The sequence below is a fragment of the Osmerus eperlanus genome, chromosome 4 (assembly GCF_963692335.1).
Source record: "Osmerus eperlanus chromosome 4, fOsmEpe2.1, whole genome shotgun sequence".
Taxonomy (NCBI): domain Eukaryota; kingdom Metazoa; phylum Chordata; class Actinopteri; order Osmeriformes; family Osmeridae; genus Osmerus; species Osmerus eperlanus.
This window is the reverse complement of record NC_085021.1, coordinates 16,306,074-16,333,302: the sequence shown is the minus strand read 5'-3', so window position 1 is coordinate 16,333,302 and position 27,229 is coordinate 16,306,074. Positions and strand designations below refer to the sequence as shown.

General features: G+C 40.1%; 2 protein-coding genes across 4 annotated transcripts; one reads left to right on the top strand and one right to left on the bottom strand.

Annotated features, from left to right (window-relative positions):
- The first annotated feature begins 1,850 nt into the window (after positions 1 to 1,850).
- Positions 1,851 to 6,742, top strand: her3 (hairy-related 3). Its single transcript, XM_062460523.1, has 5 exons — positions 1,851 to 1,940; positions 2,065 to 2,160; positions 2,261 to 2,342; positions 2,548 to 2,856; positions 6,717 to 6,742. The coding sequence occupies exons 1-5, from the start codon at positions 1,890 to 1,892 to the stop codon at positions 6,740 to 6,742; spliced, it is 564 nt and encodes a 187-aa protein (XP_062316507.1). The 5' UTR covers positions 1,851 to 1,889.
- Positions 5,483 to 27,229, bottom strand: LOC134019041 (probable G-protein coupled receptor 153). Of its 3 annotated transcripts, XM_062459535.1 has the most exons (7): positions 26,706 to 27,229; positions 20,567 to 21,200; positions 17,616 to 18,045; positions 12,907 to 13,096; positions 11,286 to 11,315; positions 8,990 to 9,009; positions 5,483 to 8,629 (listed from the first exon to the last, which is right to left on the bottom strand). In XM_062459535.1, exons 2-7 carry the CDS (start codon positions 20,932 to 20,934, stop codon positions 7,799 to 7,801), a joined length of 1,869 nt encoding a protein of 622 aa, XP_062315519.1. In that variant the 5' UTR covers positions 20,935 to 21,200; positions 26,706 to 27,229; the 3' UTR covers positions 5,483 to 7,798. The 3 variants fall into 3 exon arrangements, with proteins under 3 accessions (XP_062315519.1, XP_062315518.1, XP_062315520.1); XM_062459534.1 differs by lacking the exons at positions 8,990 to 9,009; positions 11,286 to 11,315 and adding an exon at positions 10,617 to 10,801; XM_062459536.1 differs by lacking the exon at positions 11,286 to 11,315.

The following is a 27,229-nucleotide window of genomic DNA, read 5'->3' as shown; positions in this document are numbered from 1 at the left end:
TTCCTGGCACCAATTATTCGGTTGATTTTACGCAATTAGCCATAGGCCGAACTCTACATAGCCTTGCACGTTTTAATATGAGCAATAGCCGTTTTTAATCTTCCACTGACAATGTTAAATCCTCAAAAAATGCTTCTAGTTTTGATGATAAACGTCTATAGCCTAATTTCAAAGACCCATTTCAAAAAATAATTAATAGGCCTAGCAAACTGCTTTGTGACGTTTAGGCTACCTATAATTCATTCAACAATTCATTCCTTCATTATTTTGACAAAAGTTTAAAAACGTCCTTATTGGTTATTAAGCTATACTTTTTCTTTTTATATTTCAAAATAGCCTTTCTGACTTTGGGCTTGTGAGTTAGTGTTAAACCACTGGGGAATCGGTGACGCAGACCTTATTTGTGAGCACAAAACAGACAGAAGAAAAGATCAAGGGCCTCTCGCCATTGCAGTCTTTTCATTGGTGCTTTGCTTCACAACTAAGATGTTAATGCGCAACCCCTGTCCCTCTCCGCCATTTGTTCCTGCGCGCTCAATTGTAATCATTGTGTGGAATCAAGCTTGAGTAGACTCGAGCAACTTTGAAAGTATAACCTTTGAAAATCAATATAAGCTGTCGCGTGTCTTACAAATGGCGTAAACAAATCATGTTCAAGTTTCTCTTTGGGTTTCACACTTCAATTGTAACTATAACGTTGGTATTTTTTTACATCTGTGTGGACATTGGCTACCCCCAAATACAACACTGCCACGTTTCTATCCAATTAATAAAATAAGCCTACATTGTTCAAGATACTCCATGACAAACACTGACAAAAGTCCAGACATACAACGTTCTTCTGAAATGTGTTGTCTTCTTCGATTATTCTTTCAAGATAGAATAGTGTCCATCTATAATTTTGGAGGTCTTGTGATGTGCAGAAGACGGCATTGGTATTCTGTGTCCACTGACACTGCTGGCATGACTTTCCCAAGACATGTGTCTTTTGACAGTGCAGTGTGGATAATTGGGAGACAAGGGGCGGCCCATGCAGCGATTCTCCTCGGTGCCTTGTGTGTAACAAAGGTGTTGACACATTTGGCCTATATCTGATAGCCTAACAAAAAGTCATACCAAAGTTAAAATGGTGTATTTTTCATTGCTTACAATGTCGTTTACATGTCGGGTTACTTGAGTATGTTGGTGGTGACAGTCTAACAGTTTGTTCAACAGGTAACTCAGATTGAAACATAACCAGAAAATCGTGATGTTGTGGAGTCATGTAAAGAATTTCCACGGATAGTGGCGTGAAACTAGTATATAAAGACTGAATAGAACTAGCTGGCAGGCCTACCCCAACACACAACAATATAATTAGGTCTTTATGTGGTACATTTAACGCATCTTTGGGGGGGGGGGGGGGGAATCACCTCACACGTTGGTATCTTAAAATGTTAAAGTCTTAGGCCAAATCAACATCTGAATTATGATCGGAATTTGATTAAACAAATTTGGTTTGCAAAAAAGACTATATTCCACGTTGCAAATATACTTTTGCCAATATAATATCTTTATATTTTACCAAACAGTTTCTGGACGTAAACATGCCATTACCATGAACATGATTAGCCTACCAAATTCAATTAACTGTAGCTCTATTTTCATAAACTGTGAGATTTTTCGAAATTATCTTCATAGTAAGAGACATGGCTTTATTTGCTTCAAAAAGGGAGACATGGATGGCGCTGTGAGCCTATTTCTTTGAGCGCAAAGTGGCTGACACTACACTTGTTCCATTGAGATGTTAAGTGGGTGTCGCTATATAAATCGGGTCGCAAGCCAGAATGCCATTACTCGTCGGGAGAAGATATAATAGTAACCAAGCTCAGCTCAGGTTCAATTCAAGAATGGTGGCGACATCCGACTGCATTAAGGCTAAAATAATAACTGCGAAAAAGGTATGTAGGCCTGTATACCTTACAATAAGTGAGGCATGGGAAATTAGACATCTCGTATCAGTATATTTAGCTATCCAGAAAGTATACGTAGCCTTTAAAAGGTATATCCTCTCAATTTCAACAGGTGTCCAAACCTCTTATGGAGAAGAAAAGGAGGGCTCGCATAAACAAATGCTTAGATCAATTAAAATATCTACTGGAGAACTACTACACCAACAATGTAAGTTTGATGACATGAATATAATTTGGTCTACATCAAAATTAAGGTATCTGCATAAATGCTAAAAAAAAAAACTCTAAATGTCTCTTACGTTTTTAAGATTCGAAAACGCAAGCTGGAGAAAGCAGACATCTTAGAACTAACCGTGAGGCATCTGAGAAATCTACAAAAGATTCAGAATGGTAAGTTATTTCACGTCACTTTCATATTGTCCAAGTTGTTATATAGTCGGCCTGGGCAATGGACGTAGACCTATTTCATCCTATTATTTTTATCAAAACTAGCCAGCAATGAACTGAAAACGCTATTTATATAACCCCTGCATTGTATGCACATGTCTACACTTGGCGCAAAGTTTTATATAAGTCCTACGTACATATTTTTCAGGCTCTTCCACAAACTCTGAGATCTCTGACTATCAAGCAGGCTTCCGGAATTGTCTAGCGGGCGTTAATCAATACATGTTGATGGCAGACAACTCTAATGGGAGCAGTCGTTTGAGTGTACTGGCGCATCTTTCAAGCAACCTGCTATGCACCGGGGAACAGGCGCTCAACTCCAGCACCGTGGACAGCGACTACCCCACACGTACAGCACCAGAGGCAACAACGCAAAAACATGCCGCTGAAGCGAACAAGGCACGGTCTACTGTTCCCCTCGCCCGCTGTGTCCGATCATTGAAACCCAACAGTTTAAGTAGGACGTCCCGAGTGTCTCACTCTCAATCGAATGGAATACCTGGAGAACTATCTTCAGGGGCTAGTCAAGTAATTGGTACAGCACACATAAAAACTACCCAAGACAATAAAAGCTGTAGTTCACGTCCAAATAATAAAGATCATCCTATCGTTCAGTGTAATGAAGTAGTTGGAATACTCTTACAAAACATTTGGCGTCCTTGGTAGAAAGTTTAACGTCGACTAGACAATAGTGTTTCAGTTAGGCTATATCTATTGGACTGCAGATTTAACTGTTTTATTTTACCTGATGTACAAAATAAATGTTCTATTTTATCAATAAATGTTTGAAATAATGTTTGGTCAAGCAAAAAATGTTTCAGGGGATGGTGTGGGGGTAAATCTGGGTGTAAACAATCTGATCTTGTAACACTCATTCCTCCTGACAAGAACAATACGGTGTAAGATAAAGACAAACCAGTCTGTTTATAAAAAATAACACATAGCAGCGCAAACATGGGTACACACATTGTTTAATCAGGTCTCAATATGCATCATTATTCTGGGACAGTAGCCTAACTGCTCTCTGGTGCTCCTTGGCTGAGTTTCTTTCATCATTTGCGTAATTCCAGGTTAGGTATAGCCTATATATGCTAGGCCTATATAAAGTCTAAATTTTGACGGTTGTAGCCTTTTGGATATTGAGAATCATGTGCATGTATATACAATGTACAATCAGCCATTTTGCAAAGACATCGTTGAGACCACACATCCACGTCTGTAGGGTTGCGAACTGCCCCAGGCGCTTGTCCTGACGTGTTATTCTACCTATTCTTCTCCGGTTACGCATTAGTGCCGAAACAGCAGCGCGCAAATTAGTCTCTTGTTAAACAACTGTGTAATTTTCTGGTACTAATTATGTAGGCCTACACTCACAACATGTTCCCTTTTTGGGTATCAGCGGTTTGGGAGGATTCTACAGATTAGATTAAATATTTGTTTGTGCAAATTATCCACATTTTCTGTTCAGAATGAGAAGTGACTGCATAGGCTATTGATTTAACAAAATTGTAATTTAGACCTATCAAATATTTACATGAAATGAGATATTGACCCTTCAAGTGGTGCATGACTTAGGCTACTTTGAATGACTTCATGCTTTTCGCAGGGTGCAAGTGAATGTCTGATATTTTTATTTTTGGATTCCGTTAAATTACCTTGGGTTTCCAGTGTTTGGCATCACTGTCATAAAGTGGCTCTCTTTTCATGCAGAGTCTGTGGAGAGGATGGCACCTTGCAGCGAGGAGAATTGTGGAAACGCCCACCGTTCTTTCACATGGTATTGGCGGCCCGTTGCGTGCTGGGGCCTTGTAAAGACATTGGGATGGAGAGAGGAAGAGGGTGCCTCTCAAGCAATATGTAAGAAAAAAGGGAATGTAAGACAACGCCTCGTTCAAGATTTGTGCAAAGCTCACGGTTTACAGAAGGTTCACTTTACATGGAGCCTATGAGATGTGTGCAGGCTATCCGTAAAAGCTATGAGGACAGCCCGTAAACGTCTCTTAGGTCCTAGCAGCTATCACATACCACAAAATCAAAGATGCTCTTTTAGTGAATCGAACACAATATCAAGAAAGCTGCCAGAGCTCTTGAGTTTGTTTTTTGAAGAAAAGGAAAACCACGTGACTTGTACATTGAATGGCCTTAAACTCTTTAAGAATTTCTATGAACTCCTCGGTGTTGTTTAAGTAAGCTAGTTTGGTTTGCACCATAAAGGCGGTGCATTAGAGCTGAAAACTTAAGAGAGGGAGATAATACATAATTTGCATTAGACTGTGTCCAGTCAAGCGCTCTTAAGAGGAAGCCGTGTATCTTAGGCTTCGAAGAAGCAAGTCCCGTGTCGACTGATCCTTTCAGCTTTCTGTAAGAGAGATTCGAGCCGTCCGATCGTTTTTTTCCAGGTGGGACATTTCCAAGTTTTTAATTTAATGATAGGCTAATTAAGCAGTCTACAGTTTTGCCAATAATACGTAAAAAGTAGCCGAATGCCAATGACTGAGGCTGAAGGCCATTGACTGAAAATGGCTGAAGGGCACAGAAACACAACGGATTTTAACCTATCGCTTAGTATCATGCGGACTGTAGCGTTTTTGCTGAAGGCAAAGGCTATTGACTGGAATCAAACTTAACAATGTTTTTAATGGTGCGAAACGCTTGATTTATCAACAAAAATGTCACATAATCAGGCATATAATTGTTTCAAAGGGTGTATATACCATGTGATCCATGGAATGTAAATGTAAATGACTAAATGTGATCCAGGTCGCTGCACTGCAACACCACACCGTGGAATCACTTTTAGAACCGGAATAAAGAGCTATGTCGTGGCTCACTGACTGCGGGTAACTCCGGACAAAGTGTGGACATTCTCGGAAAAGACAAAACCCGGTCCAATAGGCTATAGGATCTGCAGAGTCAGGCTTTCAACCGTTAAAACACCTGCGTAAATGGTCGCTGAAATTTACATCAGATGGTTAACTGCTGCTTGGCTGCCTATTATGAGAACGAATGATGCATCTCATCTGTATGTCTGCTACTGAAGACTCTGAAGAAGTCAAACTAAATGACACAGCTCAAGACACATATCCCGAAACATCAGTTTATTTTTTCTGGTTCTTACATAATCATATTTCAAATGATCAAAAAAGTGTGAACATAATCAAATTGAGTCATGGATCAAATTCTGTAGTTGTGCACCTTCAAACGGTAACCTAATAGGCTACACGCCGGGGAAATATTATCAGTCCTGTTTTATACAAACTCAAATACACTTTTAACAACTTTAAACTAAGGAATTGTCATCCAATGCAAATTCTTTTTATCTTTTTAACAAAACCATTATCTGAGCAACAAAGAAACACCAAACATTGCTCATAATTTAGACTGTCATAAGTTTGAACAAAGAAGGATATGTTACAAAATTAGAATCTGTTTAGACTTGTAAACACAGAATAAAACTAAATGCCAAAAAGGCAATGACGTAGCAAAATCCGACAGGGGAAATAGAAAATATATTTTCAATGTGGTATGCTATTGAACAGGGAAAAGCAGGATGAAAGGTGCACCAATACGTTAAATATATATACTTTTTAATTGAATGTATATATTGGCAAAAGAAGACATGTAAAGTCATTGTTTAATGGACTGAACTATCACTAAATAATATCAAATAAGGCTTTATCAAAGGTGCAGGGTAGGTTTCAAGTTGCATTTATGAGCCTACTATGCTCACTGTAATTTATTTGCAAATGTTTTTTGTGTGAATACATTCATAATATGGGTCTAGCAACAATGTAGCCTTTGATTCAGTGGGCAGTTATAGAGTAAATGAGGGAAAAAACTTTCCCACTAACTCACAGTTAGTGGAACATAAAGCATGAGGAAGACTTGGTTACCATGGGCCAATAACAAATTTGCCTTTTATATGGTTTTCCATTTGCCTTCTCTTAGCCTATTTATATCTAGTCAAATGTGTTTCCTATACTCACAATATTATTGCAAGCATAGAAAAGAAACAAACAAAAAACTATAGGCTGGAGATTACATTTTTTATTCCAAGTTGATCTCAATGTGACAAGATCAACTTTAAACATGTGACCAATTTAAATCACTGTAGAGCTTGTCTCATCTGTTCATCAGCTCTTATCTGAATTAGCAAGAGGGTTGCAGGCTGATATAAACCAACATAAACAACGTGTCTTCAACCTGTACTCAGTGGTGATAAGGGATGGGAGCAAACATGGAGGCTATTGAATCACTCTTTGAGTTGACTTTTAGCAACACTCTCACATAACTATGTACATCCCAACCCGTGCTCAGCTGCCAAGATCAAGCACCATTGGTGAGATAAGCTACTGTTCATGGCTGATGCATGTTTTATAATGTGTGCATGGCTGTAAGTGTGATGAAAGTCTTAAAATGTTGAATGAATTCTGTCATTTCTGAATATTCCAGTTAATGCTTTAATTAAAGAACACCAAGCCATACATCCAATGTAACTTTGTCTTCCATATATACAGGACCTGCACTGGCATTAGCTTTTCATAAGTGTGAAAGGGCTTTCATAGATAGACAACAATGCCCAAAAACTAAGGCTATGCACTTGAATTAGACAAACAGTTGTAATAATGTCCGTATAGTCAGTATGAATATGTTGGAAATCTCCTCACAAAGAGTTTATGGAGTTTATGTAACAAATCATCATAATATCTGTGTATCTCAGTATTGGATATGTTGGTAATATTCATACAAAGTGTTTATGGAACTTTATCTTTCTTTGTAACTGTGGAACTGAGTAGATAAAGACTACATTAAATTTATTCTGTTATATTGAGATCAAAATCTGACATATTTTCTGTCCTTCATAGCTGCAACTTGAGTCATGGCAGTTTTGGCTCTCTTCTGGTTTCTGTCTCCGCAATGGAGAGTGATTAAAAGACATGCACCCATTAGATAAAACACTCACCCATTAGATAAAACACTGCTTTTACAATAAGATTTGGAGTCATCAAGTGCAAAAAAATAACAAAATATCAATGTTCCCCCATTCCTTTGTGAAGATAGAAAACTACATCAAACAGCAAAAACATGAGTGAAATATGGATTACATTAAAAGAGATGTTTTGTAAGTGGATCTGTGCTCTGAAAAACAGCTGATTCATGTACTAGCCCCACCTACTAAAGCCACGGTAGGCCACCTGTCAAAATCTTCATGGTCAGTAATATCAGAGTAAAAGTTCAATTTTAGGGATACAGTGGTATATAGTAAAATAGAATAGTGGTACAGTACAAAATAACCATTATACAGTTAGGCTTAATTTATCTGTCCACCTCCCTAATTGCTTGGTACCATAATTCTTTAATGACAATAATAGTACTGATAATAATGATAATAATGTTTCCTAGGTGGTGGAGCCTATGGAATCCGAGTGAAATGTAATATAACCCGAGGATGATGCAGAAGGTGAACTTAAAAAGCTATTTGTGCTTCCTTTACTCTCTGCTTTACTCAGGTGTTTTTGGTCCCCCCAGGCAGCCCCAGCCACAGGCCCAGCCCCATGACCTGTCCTGCTGGGCCTGTGAGTGGAGGGCTCCCCTGGCTGCTGGATTTGTCCAGGTGGGACCAGTTCACTATGACGCTTGCCTTCCCGCCTGTGCTCGCGGCAGCTTTTTCCCGTGCCACAGGCCCCAGAAACTTCTCCTCTGTCCCGCCTGGGTGACCCATCGGGTGACCCACCTCGGCTCCCACTCCTGCTGTGCTCTGACAACCGGCGCAGGGCCTGCGGCTCGCGCTCAAAGTCTGTTAGTGGGAAATGAGGAAACAGGACCGCGTGATGCTCATAAACGTCTGGGATGAGTGAGATGGTGGAGGTGCGGCGCGGGCTTCTCATGGGGCTGGGCAGCGGTGTCTCATCTATGAAATTGATCACCTCATCGCGGCTGAAACACTTCAAGTTGTCCTCGTAGCATTCCCCGCTGCCGCTGACCACCCGTGGGAGGTGCTTGAGGGAGTGCACGCTATCCTCGGAGCGCCGGCGTTTGCGGTGCTGGTGGCTCTCCTCGTGGTAGGAGACCAGGCTGCTCCTGCGCCTCTCGTGGCGCGGCAAGCTGGAGCTGTAGTGGGGGCTCCCCATGATGTCCTCGGTGGAGCCCCAGCGATGCAGGTAGGAGGGGATCTGGCCGCTGGTCCACATGTCGGTTTCGTCGTGGGAGTATCTTCTTGTAGGGGGCACCTGGTGCAAAACAAAGTTCATACACATCCATTTAGAAAGTTATGACTGGCTTGTAATAATATACCCTAAAATAAAATGAAATGACAGAATATGATAAAACAGGTCTACAACATAAAGCCAACATAAGACCTAAATAATATAAATTTTAGGCAATACAATTACAAAGTTTGTCATTACAATATTACAATATTTTCATCCAATATTTACATTAAAAGAAAATGTTTCTCTACTTTTCAATTCACTGGTCAGTCTCACTTTGAGATGAACGCAGTCACTAATCTATTGTAATTTGGTAAGACTATCATGACAGCTAAGTTATTAATTATTGGCATAGGTTATATTCCCCAAATTGATACTCACATTCCACATTGTTCTGAGGACTATGCAAGAGAGACAGGATTTGTCAACGAAGTATCAAGTAAAATACTGATATCAGAGTGCCCCCCAGTGGTGGCTTTAGGTAAAAGCAGAAATGAGACAGCAGACTATACAGTAGCGTTGAGTGAAAGGGTAAAACAGCAGAGGGCAGCAAAGCATAAAAAGGATCAGATATGACAAATGGAGGGGAGAGGATGGGAATCCAAGACAACATGGCAAACTTGATGGCAGTGTTTTTTTTTATATGCCACTTGAGAACTATTCTTGCAGAATCAGTACTTTCTATTACAAATCATATTATATATTAGCTAGTTATAGATTCATTTTCTGCATGCTTTAAGTTGTAGCCACAAATGCATTTTTTTTGTTAAGACCATGATGAAATATGGATTGACACTTAATACGTATACCTGCTCTCTACAAACACATTAGGTCAGATGCAATACACATGTGACTCATAATGGAGCAATGAAACAATGTAGTGAAATGAGAGCTACTGTATACATCTCTGTTTCAAAAACTGTCCAACGATCAAATTGCATTGAGATCATGTAAGAAAGCTTAATGAGTTTGTCTGATGTGAGATGGCAAAAATACCTAACCTATATGTGACACCACATTATATAATTTATCAAATACATGTGCCAATAAGTATAACGGTCCAGTTAAGGGCTTTCTTATATGAATGAAAATGTATTAATATTTATGTAACCACTACATGTTCTATTATGTGTTATATACCATGTATATTCTATCTTGCTGTTCTTTTATGTGCTGTACTGACTGAATCCAATAGGGTCATTCTTAAGCAGTAGTATGGGACAAAGATGAAACAGTGGTACAATGTTTGTCAGGGGGTGATCATAAGTCAGGAGAGTGTCTGGTGAGGATATGTTCATTCTTAGGTTGTCATGTCTCCACATTCAGTCTTCCAGGACTTATTGTCAACAACACATTTTCTGCTTTCATACTTTCAATATGTTCAATGAGTGTTCCAAGTTTGTTCAAAATTATTAGCCCTGGAAAACTGCATGTTAGGAGATAAGCTTGGGGTTAATATAAGATCAAAGAGGAGCATTTCACAGCTCTACAACTGACTGGCTTGGAGGATCGAATAGGTTTTTGCGTACTGGTTAGCATTTTTCCTGGGTTCCCTGAATGTTTCAGTCAAAGTTACAATATGTAGGATAGCAAAAAAAATATTATATTTCACACAAAAGTATGTTAATTCTGTTCAAGATGTATTATATTTACTAAATGTTTTGGAATTTAAATAGGTTGATAATCCATGTGAGACCTGCATATTATTGTAAACGTTGAAACATTTATAATGCACATCTAAAATGAAGGTGAAAACTACTGATGGTCATATTTGCCAAACATAAGTCAGCCAGAATAATAGTTTGAGACGTTTGTTTGAGCCACTTTTTCCAATGTAATCTCTGAATATATAAAATGTCATAGTTAAAAAAGGTTAACGTACTCCAGCAAGATTAATCAAGCTTAAATACTGTACCCTAATCACCATGCACATTATCATCTGTATATGAAGTATCACTGAAAGTAGATAAATTTATTAGGTAATAAATAAAAATCAATAAAAATATACCTGCAAATACTGCATTTTATCTTCCTGTAGGTCCCTCAATGGATACCCTTGCGGGACCCCCCTTTCTAAAGTTGAGAATTCGTACTTGGCAATACGGTCTACCGTCACGATTTCAGGCACGGAGCTATAGTCATATGGTCTGTCATATATTAAGTCGGCATGAATTCCTCCATCTTGGCTGTTTTCTGCAAACGCAGAAAAGCATACGCGTCAGGATTAAGATCAACGTACTCAAATACACAGACAGACAGACAGACGAGAAGATAAGAGAGATAAATTCAATCTTTCTCTTTGTTTTTTGGGGTCCACTAGTAAATTTGGGATATTATCAAAATTGCAGTCGAACTACAAAATAAATAAATAACTGTAATGAAGCTTCTAAATTCAGAGTCCAAAAAGTTATGAATCTCTAAAACTACTGAGGCTTAGTGGGAACCATATAGAGTAAATTATAGAAATTATTCAAGAGTCATTTTACAGAAGACTGGATAAGTAAAGTTCAGATCCAAAATATTGGCTTCAATTAGAGATCAATTGGAGATGGGTGTAAAATGCTGATCTTAAGGCAAATTTTGGCCAGAAGGATGTAGGATGAAATTAGCTATTTGCACAGGCAGCTTAGCATGCAAGTCAGTAGCTTTGGAAACAAGAAACAACCCTCATACATACAACTGAGCTGTGTTATACAAGGCAAGCCCTCTGGAAAGAAGCAGAGAACTGGACACATTAAAAATCACACAGATTATATAATGTTTTAGGTTGTTTTTGGCTTATGTTTAACAGCAGAAAATACCCATGGATTAAAAAAGGAGCGCATCAAGAGGTGTGGAAGGTTAGGAACAGGGGGAGGAGGGGGGTCCAGGTTGAGTTTATACAGGCAACACAAAAAGGTTCAACTCAGAGTTGGTTCTCATTGCTTACATTTGAAATAGTGATTATATAGAGTAAAACGTAACTTTCTTGAGTCAAATTTAACTGATACCATTCAAATTCATGTGCATGTAATGGGGGCTATTTCATTATCATGTGACCTAATTTTGGGACCAACATTTGTGGAAGTGTCTGTTTATTATATCATTTTGAATCACTTTCTGAAGATTATGTATATATATTTTACAAATCTACATTCAATATTAGGGAGATATGCATTCTTAAAAGCGGATGAGTAAATTACGTAAAAATACCATATGGTATACTTTTTCTCCATTATTATATGTTTGTATTACTATTCCAACATAGAACACATTCTAAAATAGTTGAGGGAGAAAGTAACTCATAATTTTGAATGATCACTTTTGATGTTAACTGCAGATTTAGGATACTTACTGAATGTATACAGAAACTTGAGCAACGTAACCTTGTAATTAAAAGGAAATATGACCATCATGTAATCTTTATAATGCCTTTTTGTTCTACTTCAGTTGTAACAGTATCAGTTTGGCTCAAAACATTTTTAAGTATTTCCTATTTATTTCAGCATATTCTCTTGTTGTGGGCATTCCAGAGGAAGATTGCCCAGTTTAAATGCACTGAAGTGAAACAAAGTAAAAAGGCTGCAGGGAAAGAATGTGCTTTTCCAGCAATATCCTATTTTGTGTCCTACCTTCAGTTCAGTAGCATAGTAAAATAAAGCACTTACTGTATGAGATGTACCAATTTATAGTTTAGCTTATAATGTATTGTAGATGTAACTGGATGTATAACCATCCTGTGCAAACAACAGACACTCATAATGTATTTTACCACTTCCTTTCTTCTCTACTACAAGGTCACATGATAGGTCACATGATAAGTCAGACAAATTGTCCAATCATAAAAGGACCCCAATTCAAGCATACATTTACGAATCAATAGATGTTTGAACAGCTAACACACTACATATGTACAGAATGACACCTTCCAAAACAAGGTATCAAACTCTGCTCCTGGAGAACCCTCTAGATCCAGTGATTTCCACTTTAAAATATCTAATCGACAATTTCAGTTGCTATCAGGGAAAGGTGTAGCCATGGCATACATTGTTGACAATGTAGTAAATCAGACCTTTATCAATAAAGTTTTAGATGCAGCACAAGCCACAAGTTCCTGCAGCTCTCTAGGACCAAGGCTGGAGACCTCTACCCTTTGCAAATGTAACTCATGCTCAAACTCCCTAGCATAAAGTTATGTAGACCTCCACCTTTACTTCTACCCTAAATAACCTCCCTTCTTACTGAAACCTAAACCATCCTCATGTCTTTATGAGTGTGAGGTCAGGGGTGAGGATCGAGATGGCTTACTGGACATTTACCTTCATCCACGTCGTCATTGGACATGATGGCCACACACTTCTCCCAGACCATGCGCACATCAGCGCGATAGCGGTCACAAGCCCACAGGAACATGGGCAGTAGGATGGACTGGGCGATGGAGCACCAGAGCACACACAGCACCATCCAGTTGTAGGAGCGATCATACTTCAGACTGGCAAAACTCACCACCTGGGAGAAGAGGAGAGGGTTGGCAATGCATGATTCATGTGAGGCCCATTGATACATGTTTCCTTCTACATTACGTACATGGTATTAATAACAATGCGTTTCAATCAATGATTAACACTGAACAACTACACTGACTGCTATTGAACTTACGATGTACAAAGATGCTCATGCGGGCCACACTTCCCCCTGGTATCTAATACCAGTAGCCATACACATCCTCCAATTACCATGATCAGAATATCCAGACAGTCTATTTTAATGAGCCCATTTATTATTGTAATTAATCTCTAATGATTTTCAGCCATTTTTTAATGGGTATCAATTCAGTGTTTCCCAATTATCTCCAAACATAAATGTCTAGCTGATGCTAGGGTGTAAAAATGCATGTTCATGTGTTGTACATGTAAACACTACAGTAGTTACATGAAACACCTATAGAAGACAAGAACTGGTTCCCCCTTCCCAGTGGTTTGAACTGGAACATGGATATTATTTGACAACCGACTCTGCTGCGCCTGTAATCCCAATTGACATTAAACTGGTTTGTTTGTCTACATACACAATTCCAGGAACATTAAAGTGCTATGTCCTCAGTACATTACCTTGGGCGCAAGTACTTAAGTATCCTACCATGTCTGTGTGAGTGCTCGCTTACTTTGGGTCCTGACACTTTCATCAAACTGATGGATCCCACTCATTATCTAGACAGAAGGTCACCTCTCCAGGTTTCCCCTGTGAACTTCAGTTAGAGCAGCATGAGGGATATGTCATTAAGTAGTATCTCATATACTTCATGAAGTATATGTGATAATGCTCGACATTTAGTAATATACATTGACATCCGTGAATCACCTAGTCCAACCACGTGGGATCATCAGGAAATGATCAGGATGAGTCTTCATCAAATATGGCTATTAGAGACTTAATAGATGTTGGCATAGAACAGTAATCAAAGCACAACCAGTCTAAATACATGGTTGATAAAGCCTATGTAGTGAATCACACTGTGTCACTGGTTACAGAGCCAACCAGTATACAGTCCAATATGAACCTCTCAAACAAACCATCCATCACGCTAGTCTGTAATGATAGCTGTTATGTTTGAGCTCCAGTGAATAATTGAAAGTGTGGCTTTTTAAAGCCTAGAAAGAAAAAATAAACCACTGTACCCTTGAACCATTCTATAGAATAAAATGACATACAGGGTTAGGAATATACTCTGTAAATCCTTTTAAGTGAAAAGGATGAATGTGGTATAGCTGCCCATGCATTTAAATAGCTCATTACTACAGGTCATAAGGCAGTGGCAGGAGATTTGTCCTGCTTCAGTTACCAAACTGGAAATATAATTTGCCTTAATCATTTTAATGCTTTTTGTTGCACACACACACTCGAGTCAGTCAGGGGTTCAATATGTAGGTAAATATATTACCCACAGTAAAGCTCTGAATAACAAGAGATACATATATCAATCAAAATTACATTTTATGGTTACTCAGAACGCATTTAGGCTGTTACTTAACTGTCAATGTGTGTATGATCACAAGTTGTGTGTGGGAAGGATAGATGTCTATGTATGATATATGGATCTACAGTGTCATGGGGAATAATGCTGGTGGGCCGCATTCAAGGTCAACACAGCAAACCGTCGAGTTATAAAGTGTTCATTATAGTTCCCACAGCCACGGAAATAAATCAATAGGTTAGAGTAAAGAAAGTGGTCTCTTATCGATGTTACCACAGCTGGACATGAACAACTGGTTTACTCGCTTGGTTTACCTTCTCTCTCTGATTCTATCTCTGTCTCTGTCTCTCTCTCTGTCTCTCTATCTCTCTATGCCTCTCTCTCTCTATGTGTCCCTATACCCATTCTCCCTCAGGGTATAGTCAGTGAGTTAATGGGAAAGTTGAATGGGGATCATTCTGGTAGTCTAAAAATGGAGAGGCACAGATATTGAAAATTCTTAGATTAATGGTTAAATCACATGTATGCATGCACATGATGAACACACAAGCACACACACACACTCTTCAATACTATGGTAGATTAGAGTGTATCTGAGTTCCTTTCTATTCATATTCAGGCTGAACAGTTACCATTTCAAATCTGTCAGTTCATGGAAAATGGGATTAACTCACCTGTACCAACTGTTGTGCCACAAGACAGGAGAATTTGTCATGGTTTAGTAATCCTGCTTTATAACCACACAGGATTAATGACACGCTTTGATCTCCATCTGTGAATCTAACACCCTAAGTAAACCACTAACAACAATGCACTGTGACATCCTGGAGGAAGACACCCAACTGGAACCACTCTAATGGATCACAAAAATCTCAGTTTGATCAATTTTCTAATTGCTTGGTAAATTTGAATGATCACTTGACTACTACCCACAGCTGCTAAGGGTGACAAGAATATCTCAATATATATTAGTGGTGGTTTTATTGTCATATGTCTGTGTAATGTAAACATGAAAACTACATTATTGTTCAAATGATTGGTCTAATGAGTGGTTTACACACATAAACAGACTCACAATATCGAATACAATGACTCAGTCAAAACCAGGTTAGAACGAGGTCTCATCCCTAACACCACTTTCCAGCTTCCAGAAAGCTTCGACACACAGCTGGGCAAGGCGAGCTCAGAGCTCAACACCGACTCATGTCTGCATGACAACCCCAAGAAACGATTCACTGAAAAATGAATGAGAACCTGACAGGAGCTGGCAACCTGAATACTGAGGAGAGGGAAAATAGCTCCCTACGCCTCCATCCACTCTCTTAAAGATGGGTCTTTCCTGGAGTCCAGACTAGCACCTAGCTCTTTGGTCACTACCTCACAGCACAACCACAAGGGAATTGGACTATGGGTCTGTTGGCAATAGTTTGTCATCCTGTCTGCATGGTTGTAAATCTGCAGCTCCATGGTTTCTGCTATGCTGTTGGCCACTAAAACTTATTAAAATCAGCCAGGCAAAACGGTTCACTCAACCAGTTAATATATTGTTCCCATGTATAATTTCTCAGTCTGGATGCAGTCATGGACAGTAAAAATAAAGACAACTAGCATATGGAGCATCACCTGTCCTCCATAATAACCAACTCTGAATATGGATCCAGTGTAAGTCGACTGCAGCTAATCAAATGATCTGAACAGCAGCTGTTGTTCTCCACAACGTGCATTCAGGTTAGTTCATGGCTGACTTGGCCTTGGATCTCTGCATGTTCGACACTCCTTCCATAATGTAGTTCTAAAGGGCGTGAACAGCAAACACTCTGACACAATTCAAGGTCATTGCAGAGCAAGCAGGAGTACATTGATAGGGTCCACTGTTGTTCCTTTGTTGAAAGCGCCCGGAGCGGACATGGCACGGGACATAGAACACTTCCTTGGATGAACGTATCACTTTCCAATAAGAAGTGTTGTGTGCTTTACATCTTTTCATTAACATTAATGTCAGCAGACAGTGATTATGACATGCAGCTGTTTCCCTGGCAGTGCTGCAGCCGTGCTTTCATGGCAACATCATTCTTCCTATAGTCAGGAATGAAAGAATGAGGAGAAGTTTATTGCTACGCAGTACACACACACATATACACACACAGTACACCCTTTACACACTGTGATGTTTGGGAATAGCTCTTGAAGGGCACTGGAGCATAGATGACACACACACACAGAGACACACACAGATACACTCAACATTCACACATCTTGTAAGCGCACACAGGGTCCTCCCAGCCTGACCTACTTACAGCCCCAGATGAGATGGGAAACATTAAAGTTCATTTAAATAATAAAATAGCTTTATAGGAGCCTCTACAGGGAACATTAGCACACTAATTAAAAATGACGACTACGTTTTCTCCTTCCCTTCTTGCATTTGTTTGACAGTGGCGCACAATGAGCATGCTCTGTGTCTGATTATCTCCACTGCTGACTCAAGTGCTTCCTCCTCATTCCCCATCCTCTCTTTCCAACTCAAAAGTGCAGAGAGAGCTGCCACACAACATGGCCCCCACCACCATAAGGGAGGGAGGCTAAGGAAAGAAAGAAGGGTAGATATTGTACGGTACACTGCATCAACATTTAAGGAGATTCACCACATTCTTAGCAGCATGCAGGAGAAATTTAGGCCTCAACATATGCACTTGAGGGAGGAAAATGTGACACAGCCTTAGCCTAGTTTGTCAGTGCCAACTAAAGTCATGAGAACACAACTGAATACATAAATATTTCAATCTTGCAGTTGACATGAGCTGTTTCTGTGGAAGCCTCTTGAGTACTTTATATAGTACGTGTGTTTGAAAGCACACAGCACACTTTTATATGCACCAATTGAGGCTTGTGTGTTTTTGATATTGTCTTTCCAAGGGACCACATTAAAGAACACGTCTACTAGAGTGTTACCTACAAGGTTTTTAGTAACACCTTCCTCAGAAATCAACTACCACTCATAAAATACATACATGCATTGCATTTAGCCAGGTATAACTCACTAATTCAACTTACCAAAATGGGGAACCCAGTGAGAAAGTCATAGATGAAGACAATGCCACTGATCAGGTATGTGATTTGTAACGACGTCTTGAGGGGCTCCGAGCCATCAATGGATGACCTCCTCTTCCCTTGGGCGTCCTCCACCACAATGGTTGGCACATTGAATTTGTTCTTGTCTGCGTTATGGCCTGCCTGGATAGAAAAGGTCTGGAAGAGGGCTATGCCGATGCAGATGACCCCCATGGCCACACTGCCGCCAATCAGCAGCAAGAAGCACACGCCGAAGCCCAGGCCGATCTCTGTCACAATGAAGCGGCAGTCCTTGGCATAGAAGCGTTCGTTGGTGTCATGCCAGCCCACAGCAGGCAGTGTAGACAGGATGAAGGAGACCATCCAGATGCCCATCACTGTGTGGACCGCCTGTTTTTTGGTGTTACTCAACCTGAGGTATGGAGCAAGAGAAATAGAGACAGAGGATTCGCGTCATATTAATAGAGCGCACTTTTGCAAAGAAGGAGGTTAGACTGTAGGGGCAGGAAATGTCTTCAGACTTTCTGTGCCAAACAGAAAGGTATAGAGGAACTGTGAATTTTGCCCCTATTATGAAAACAATAAAACCGTAAACATAAACCTCCACAATTGACATGGTGCATCAGAGGGACTGTGTTAAATAGACATATAAGAGACCATGAGCTGAGCGAGAACATATTCAGTCTAAATCAATTTGGGAATCTGATTGAACAAAAACATCTTAATATCATTCGAATGGATGTAACGAGAGTAGGAGGAAATCAATGGTTTTAAGATTGTCTAGATCGCTTTCATGCCCTGCGGTCTCTTTGTCACTTAGGTCTATTTTGGTGAAGGAGATCTGTGTCCCTCTCACCTTTGAGTAATTGTTATAGCCAAGCAATTTGCTGAATGTGTTTGTGTCCTCTGGCGGCACGGTGCTTTCTACGTGACATCACACATCTAAAAATACTGTAGGCGTAAGGGGTGTTTTCCTTTTCAGAAACTTGTGTGTAGACAAGAAGCTTTCCTTGATCCAAGATGCTGCACAATTACACCAATTTACCATGCAAAAATGATATTCCTCAGACATAACAATAATATATTTAGAAACCAGAGGTACAACCACCTTAGACTGTATGTATGAAAGCATGTGGTGGTATTTCCAATGAGCATCAAAATGGTCAAGTGTAATACCCTCCACTACCAGACCCTCCTACAACCAGACTCACATGTGTTTTGTGACTGTCCATTAGGGCCCTGACGGAAAACCGAAGCTGTCTCCCTTAGGAGGTCAACGAAGCTAAGCCATCCTTGCCTGCCACCCCTCCCCCTTCTCCCTCTCTGTTCATTAACATCTTCACATACACTGAATTGGCTTGACAGCAAGACGTTATCCTGTTTCCATGGAAAATAATACAGAGCTCACTGAATTTAAAAAACATACATGGAAGGAATGACTCAGGTGACATGGGCAGGGACTAGAGAAACGATCAATAGGTGGTAACAGCCCTGTCCCCCACTTTTGCATTTTGGTCTTTGTGCAGAGAAGTAGGTCTCTTTGTTGTTTCGAGTCAGAGCGCTAGCCTTTCCTGAAATTGCCTGAGGTGAGAGAGATTTACGTCACAGAGCTGCTTGAATCTATTACCAGATAAGGAGGGGTGAGGGAGTCTGCTCCTGAGAGACTTTGAGCAGTTGCTGATGAGAACAGATGTTGAAGCATTTGTTTCGAGTACAAGGGCAAAACTCATAAATCAGGCCTTCAGTGTATGCTAACATCATGGTAAGGAGACAGCCATACACACTTCGGATGAATATAGATTAAATGGAGAATATAAAGCTGAATACATGCTGTATTAAGGTAATATAAGAACAAGGATGAGACCAATGACAATTAAGGACAATTGTTAATTGTCCAAAAATGTTGATAACAAAGACATAATATGTTGTTTTCACTTTAATCTCTGACTAGATGGGCTTGCATATTGCATATTGATTGCAAAATATCACATTTAGATAGTCAGTATTAGACAGAACAAAGGGCTTGAGATGCATAATAATTAAATGGGTAAATGATATATTGGCCAAACAGGAAAAGTTTATATTATTTAATTAAGCTAAAAGGTTGGCCTTGTTAACTCTCATCAGGGATCTGTTGAAAGTTTATTGGGGATTGAACTGGTAAGTGCATACAAAATGCTGTATATCTGCATAGGCATAAATAACATTCATAAGTAACATCTCATTAAAGAAGACAGCTGCTCTTTAACTCTTTGCTACAGCTGTTCTTTAACTCTTTCTTTAACAGTTGCTATAGATCCACAAACATATAAATAAAACACTACATTGGAGAGGTGAGTTTAGTCTCTTTAGTTGATTGTTCTTGTGTTGTTCAGTGTGAGCCGATGTGGATGCTATTACTTCCACCTGTATTGGAGGCCAGATGGAGCTGGAGTTGTGGAAGCTCTCACAGTCTAGCGACTCACACATGGGATTACCTGGGTAACCACACACACAGATGTGCCCAGAGCAGAGAGATTTCACAAGAAACGCATCGCAGACTCTCTCTCTGTCTGAATTTAAGTCAATGGAATGGGAATCCGATTTGAAGTGTGGATGGATTGGACAAAGTCAGATTGGAAAACTTGTATGTAGTGTAAAAGTGTATGTACTGTGAGACAAATATTTCGGCCCAGTGATATCATGTTGTGGTGGTTTGGAACTTTAGACTGTTTTGTATTACTAAAATGTTCGTGAGTACCATTGCTTATACTATGCTAAAAGTATTAAATGAAGAAAGTGAAATAAGAGAAAGAAGAGTATTAATTTACTGTCAAATTAATTTCTGATTTAAAGCTTTCAACAAATTTCTATCCACATATACTTTGCAACAACTAATGGACTCGTTTAAACAACACATAAGCAACCCAGTAAACTTAAGTTCTTCCTCCTACCTGTAATTGACTGGCCAGCGCACCATCCACATGCGATGGTAGGACAGGGAGGTGACGGAGAAGCAGGTGACCAGTGTGAGGGTGTAGAAGGTGGACACAAACACCTTGCACAGCCCCTCGTTCCACTCATAGGTGGAGTGGCGCCGACGCAGGGTGATGACACAGTACATAGTGACCGGGATGGCCATGTTCAGGATGTGCGTGCCGGCCAGTGTGCAGATGAGGAACTCCAGGGGCTTCCACTTCTTCTGCTTGGCGCTGACACTCAGGATGCCCCAGGTGTTGGCCAAGATGGACACGCCCGAGCAGACCAGCCAAGCCAGCGCGTTGGTGCTGATGATGTCATCCTTCGTCACCTCATCCTTCATGGTGGAGCGTGGCGACGGCGGCCGCTGCGTAGTCGGCGAGAGGAGAAGGTACAACCGAGGAGGAGGTGGTGGTGGTGGAGGCGGGCAGGAGGGGATACAAGGCGTAGGACGAGGCAGGCATCCTACACAGGGAGATGGGCGTTCTCCTTTGGATGGGCGCAGTGGGAGGACGGCATGGTGATGACAGGAAGGGGGGAGAAAAGGGGAAAGGAAGAAGGGGGCAAATCCAGGAAGAGTCGCTGAGCTGAGCCAGTGCACGTAGAAGCCTGGAGTGGAGGAAACGGGAGAGGAGAGACAGAATACAGAGAGAGAAAGAGAGAAAGAAAAGTGGTACAATAATTGGCACAGTAGAAAAACCATAGCAATATGTCTGAGGAGAATCATTTGATGTATTATTGTTTGTAAATATCATCTTTTAGCACTATGGGAAACCAATAGTTAGAAAATCTGCTCTCAATTTGTCATATACGGCCTTAAAACAGTAGCACACAGTAGCACTGTCAAGAGACAACACAATACTATAATGCTTGTTCTCTCCCATGATGAAGTGTAAAATGCTTGGCGCAGCTGGAGCCTGTTGTCACTTCAATTTCCTGTCTGTTTGGTTGTCCGAAGAGAGATGCGCTTTGGGCCGCACCCCCGAGGAGGGACACTTGAAATGACAGTGACACGTCATCGCTCTCGCCTCTCAAACATGACCAACTCTCTCCAGGCTTCTCTGTCAACCAACCAGACTCTCCTCTAAGATCCATGGTGGTACAAAGAGGTTACGGAGCAGTGTTAACCAAACCTGGCCATACTGTATACTAGCAACTAGGGATGCAACAATACAGGTAGCCCATGGTAAAAAAAAAATCCTAGTTTTTTTAACCACGGTTTTCGGTTCGGTTTGGCTTGATGACTTGGCACATCAGGGTGCTTTTTGTTATTCTATGCTTAGGCGACAAGAGGTTTAAGAGGGTTTTTTAATGCACTACTCTTTCTTTCTTTTCCTTAAAAGCAACAACAAAAATGTATTTAATGCATACCTAATGATTGGACTCACGGGAGGCATTTCCTCAGCACGTAGACTCCAGTGTTGCCAATTTAGCGACTTTGTCGCTAGATTTTTTTGCCTTCCCTAGCAACACATCTGGTGACTTTCTGCTACTTCAGAAATCTCTGGGGGGGTTTTGAGCAACATTAAAATAATTGTAATTGTACTTCTGTGTTGTCATAGAAAGTTGCGTCCCTGCGACTTTTCAGAGAGACAATAATGACTTACATTTTCTAACATTGGTAGAGTCATGGACACACAAACAGAGCTGAGAGAAATAAAAAGCCCAAAAAATGCAAAACTGAAAAAAACATAGTAATACACTATTCACAAGTACGTATTGAACCGTGGATGTTGTACCAAACGTTTTTTTATGGGAATTGTGGCATCGCATCCCTACTAGCAACACTACATACCAGACTCAATGCCTAGCTTTGCGGCATGGCAGCTTACCCTTTAGCCTAAATGGTGAGCATGTGTTATATCCCAGTCGTTTCAGCTCATTGCCTATTCAGGTCTTCCTATCAGAATGGATCAGTGCCTCTTTCACTAGCTTTATTATTCTAGGATAAACAGCCATCATCCGGCCCCCTCTCCTCTCTATTTCTCTCACTGAAATTGCATCTGGAATCACAACAAACTCAGGAGAAGCAAGTGGATCACAGGAGAGGAGCCCAAATATATCTTATTTTCTCAAATAATTAGCTTTTGTTTGGAAAATAACTGCCATATTTACGTTTAAGCAAGGGAAAACAGAAAGTATTATTTGGGAATGCAATTTGAATAGGGCATACATCCTCAACAGCATTGGTGTAAATTAAGATGATTTCAAATCTCACAGTGATGGCTATGTGGCTTCAGAAGGGTAGAAATGAATGACTGATGGTACAAACATTCAGTAAAGTTACTAAAATAATATAAGCTTACAAATAACCAGAATACCGTATATTATTCACAGTAAAGTATGATCAGGACTAGTGAGTTAAACTTTAAAAAATAAAGAGTATAATGAATTTGAATGATGTCCCTGCATTTCAGCCTGTATTTCAGACAGCTCAGTGGATATCAATTTAGAACTTGAAGCTCAGGCACAGACAGAAGGCCAGCTGTGTTTTTTTTATGGAAAGCATTGTGAAGTTTAGGACAGGGATAACTTGATTTAAGTGACAAGCAGTGTCACCTAATGAGAACAATGACAAGTTGGCATTTTGGGGCATTGGAAATAGAATCCATGGCATAATGATGTCAACCCAATTTGTTAAAATATTCTGGTTGCAGCTCCTTCACAACATGTTGTGAAGGAGAACTACATTTTATTGTTAGTATTATTATTTAGTATTTAAAACAATTAGCATTCTTCTAATAATCACTCATCCATACAGTTGTGAACAAACCAAAATGATTTGTCAAGCATAGATCAGTCTCACTTTGCTGTAAATTTGGTAACCTAGTGTCTTTAACTGGATTCATTTGTTTTCTAATCTGTTCTGTACTCTCTTTTTCGTACTTTCAGATTTTTCTTGAATCCATACTTGACCTTTGACATTTCAAAAGCAGCACAGAGCTAGCCCAAGTCTGCAGGCCAAACGTCCCCCATGCCAAAATCCACAAACTCACACATAAATCATCTCATAACAATCTAGCTTCATCAATATTTTCTCAACTTCCTGTTGCTGTATATATGTCCCACTTTCATCACATGCATTCCGCCTACCAACTGCACAGGATAAAATGGCATAATATGTATTTTCACAAAGTAAAATAAACAGCAAAGAAATGCAAAATATTCAATGTCTAGCCTATTGATCAAAATGTTTTAGTGAGGATCATCAGTGCATCTTTTTTTGTGGCATTTCTGCCTCCAAATGTCTTATTATTTTCATAGTGACAACAATACTGATGGGATGACAGCAAAGGGCCCAGGCCAGATTTGAACCCAGGCCACCACAGTAAGGCCTTAGCCTATGTACTACACACACTCATCCGGTGAGCCACTGGATAAATTAACACCGTATGACAGTCAAATTTCACACAGAATGGTGAGATGTATCTGTCATGTAAAACATGCTCAGTACTGACCAACAGGTTGCTTCTTTTATTAAACAAACAAATGTAAAACCAGCATTGTAAGTGACAAAGTGAAAGCCTACCATAAGAATTTAAATGAAGGCCTTAGATGGAGTGTTGCATAAGAAACCTATATTTAGTCACGTCCTCCTACTCTTTGAATTAGTAATTTATTGCTTTGCAAATCTGTCAGCAACGCTTAGTAAAGAATGAGACTACACAGTGCATCACTTCATCAAGGACTATTACAGAAATCAGGATGAACAGACTGAGAGACATATGGCCTGGACAAACATACGGAAAGACAGGTTATGGGACTGAAGGACAGGAAGAGAAATCGACACACAGACTTTTAAACAGGCAGAAAATTGGCAGACACAGACGTATCCTTGAAAATATAACTGTTAAATCATTCTGAATGAGATGTGACATCTAAAAGAAACCTTGTCTAAAAAGTCAAATACACAGAGATCTCTCAATCACTCCCATCTCTCTTATTAGCAAAATGTCAGTCAGTGTGTTCAGAGAAGCAGAACAGAGGAAGTGTGTGTGAATGTGTTTGCCTGTGTGGATGTGTGATGTTGACCTATATCCGCACCATCGGTTTGGGAAGCTTAGCAGGAACCACGTACAACCTCTGTGCATTCCCCCCAATCAACACGATACACTGAGGACCTTGCTTGAATATAGTGCAGGTCTCTCTAAAGCTGTGGGAGAAAGAAAAGCGCAAAGCGCAGCTTCTATCCACCGGCTCTAGGCACAGTCTGCACCCCCCCGCAGCTGAGGCCATGTGCAACCCCCCGCCTGGCCCCCTCGCAACAAAAATTGACAAGCACATTGCATTTACCCCTGTGGACACTTCTTAAGTCTAGCTATTCGCCTCTCCAAAGGGGGTCCCAAATAGTGTACCTGAGTGTGCAGTGAATTGCTTTGAGAGGGGTTCCAAAATGTGGCGGTGATGATGTGTAAACAGCTACAGGGGAGCAACTGATGTCCATAGTATAAGTCCCACAAGCATACTTCTACGGTAGCAATACAGTACACTGATGATACAAGATACAATGATACAATCATTCATGATCAGATCATGACTACGAGTACTTACACCTGACAGAATGCATCTTTGGTGTTTTTTGGTGGACAATGGTTATTCCTAACCATTGTCTACTCTGTGTCAGATTTCAATCTAACTGAAACATTACAGTGACTCAACTCTCCTTTCCAAAAAGTGAATGCAACATAATGTACCACCACACATTTTGAAAAGAAGACAATACATCATATGATTCGATCACCTCACACTTCCATTCTGTATTCCACTCATGTCATTAACCACACAGTGCTATCAAATTACTGTCTACTGAGAGTCCTTTCCAGCAAACAGGCCTCTTGGCTTGTACCATCAGCAAGATCTGTTACCGACAGATACCTGACCCGCTCATTGTTCACATGAGTGACTAGCTGAACAGCAGCAAAGTGGATTCTATTCTCGGCCTTAACTAATCTATCTTTTAGAATAGCGAGAATAGTAACATGTCATTGAAAAAAAAGCTTGTCTCCAGAATGGAGAGCCAGAGACCGGTTAGGAACTACATTTGTGTGGCACGTAGTCATCCACATGAAGCAGGCAGATGTCGTGAAAGCACTTTCACCCAGTGAGAGATGAGGTAGTCCTTCAGCAGCCAAATTCTCATTCATCTGATGCATCCCATGTGAATTATGATCAGCCGGTGATAAACGACCATCCCAAGATGATACATACCTCTGATGCAAAATGATCTGCAGCACCTTTTCTTTCCAGTTGCTATAATAAATTACTTGGTCGAGTCCCTGTATCATCTGGCTGTTAGACTAAATAACTAATGAAATCCTCAAACCTAAATCACACACTTAACATTAGGAATGCATCAGTTTATTATATTAAGTAGTTGTCTCATATCGTTGTTCAGAAGCCTATTCATTCCAGTTTTCTTAATTTTCCCTTGTATGTGCCAAGGAAAGACCATTCAATACAGTAGGCTGTGCAGTTAGGGTAATTAATGTGTAATAAACTGCAAACGATTACAAGTTGGGTCCTGAGTATGTATGACTCACTTAATCATGTACCTAATTTAAACTGCAACAGGTTGATTTAAATAAATATGACTGCAAATGGTTGTTTTAAGTTTGGAGGTCTATTTCATAAGGTTGACAATTAATAAAAACATGGACATGCACTTGTCTGCATTATGTGGGAATATTAACATGGGCAATGTAGCCTAAGGCATTTGTACAATCAAACTATACATCCAGCTACTTATAATACTCAGTAATCAAGGACTTTTTGGAACCTTCCCGTCTCGTTCATCAAACATTGATTTATATGCCCAACCGCAGCGCTAAATTTGGAAGCTTACTGACATCCATTTTACATAGAAAAAAAATACAACTATCAAGATGGTTTGACATTATTTAGAACGTAGATTAGCCAGTGGCAAACTGAGTCGTTGACTCAACTTCCCACAAATTATATTTTTCTCGGGATAAACGTAACTGTATAGCATAAAACAGTTGTTAAAAGCGAAACACTTTATCACGATGCACGTTTTTGGTTAAATGTAGCTGGTGTGTATCGGGGTCGTGAGATATAGTATTGGTAAAGACAATAATTAAAATGAAGTAGTCATACCTCCTGAAACGTGCTTAGATCGATTGGTTGTTCCAAAAAATACAAATTACCCGTCTCGTTAAAAATTGTGCTTCTTAGTCCACAAAAGTTCAGTCTTTACATTCCAAATTGAGGAACGTTATGCGCGATGTCAACCTCAATTCCATGGTGTGACTTCGAAAATGAACGGTGAGTCTACTAGCAGTAACCCTGTCACCACAGCTGTACTTGGCCATTATAGCGCGCGCCTCCTTTGTCTCACGTGAAGATGAAATGGCTAATTGTCGATCCGTTCTCCCCATTAACAAAATGCCATCTCTCAAAAAGACATGTCACGCACGGAGTATTTAGAGTGAAACATTACTAAACAAGCTAATTCAACGCCAATATTCCCTAAATCACTGAAGACGTCCTGCTGAAGGGAAATGTGAGTGAGGCAGGAATGCGTCGTGCACTCATGCGCGCCCACTATGTAGGTGGTTACCAATGGCAGTTTGAGAAAATCCCAATATTAAAGGTAGCCTACAATAGGTTAGATGTTCTTT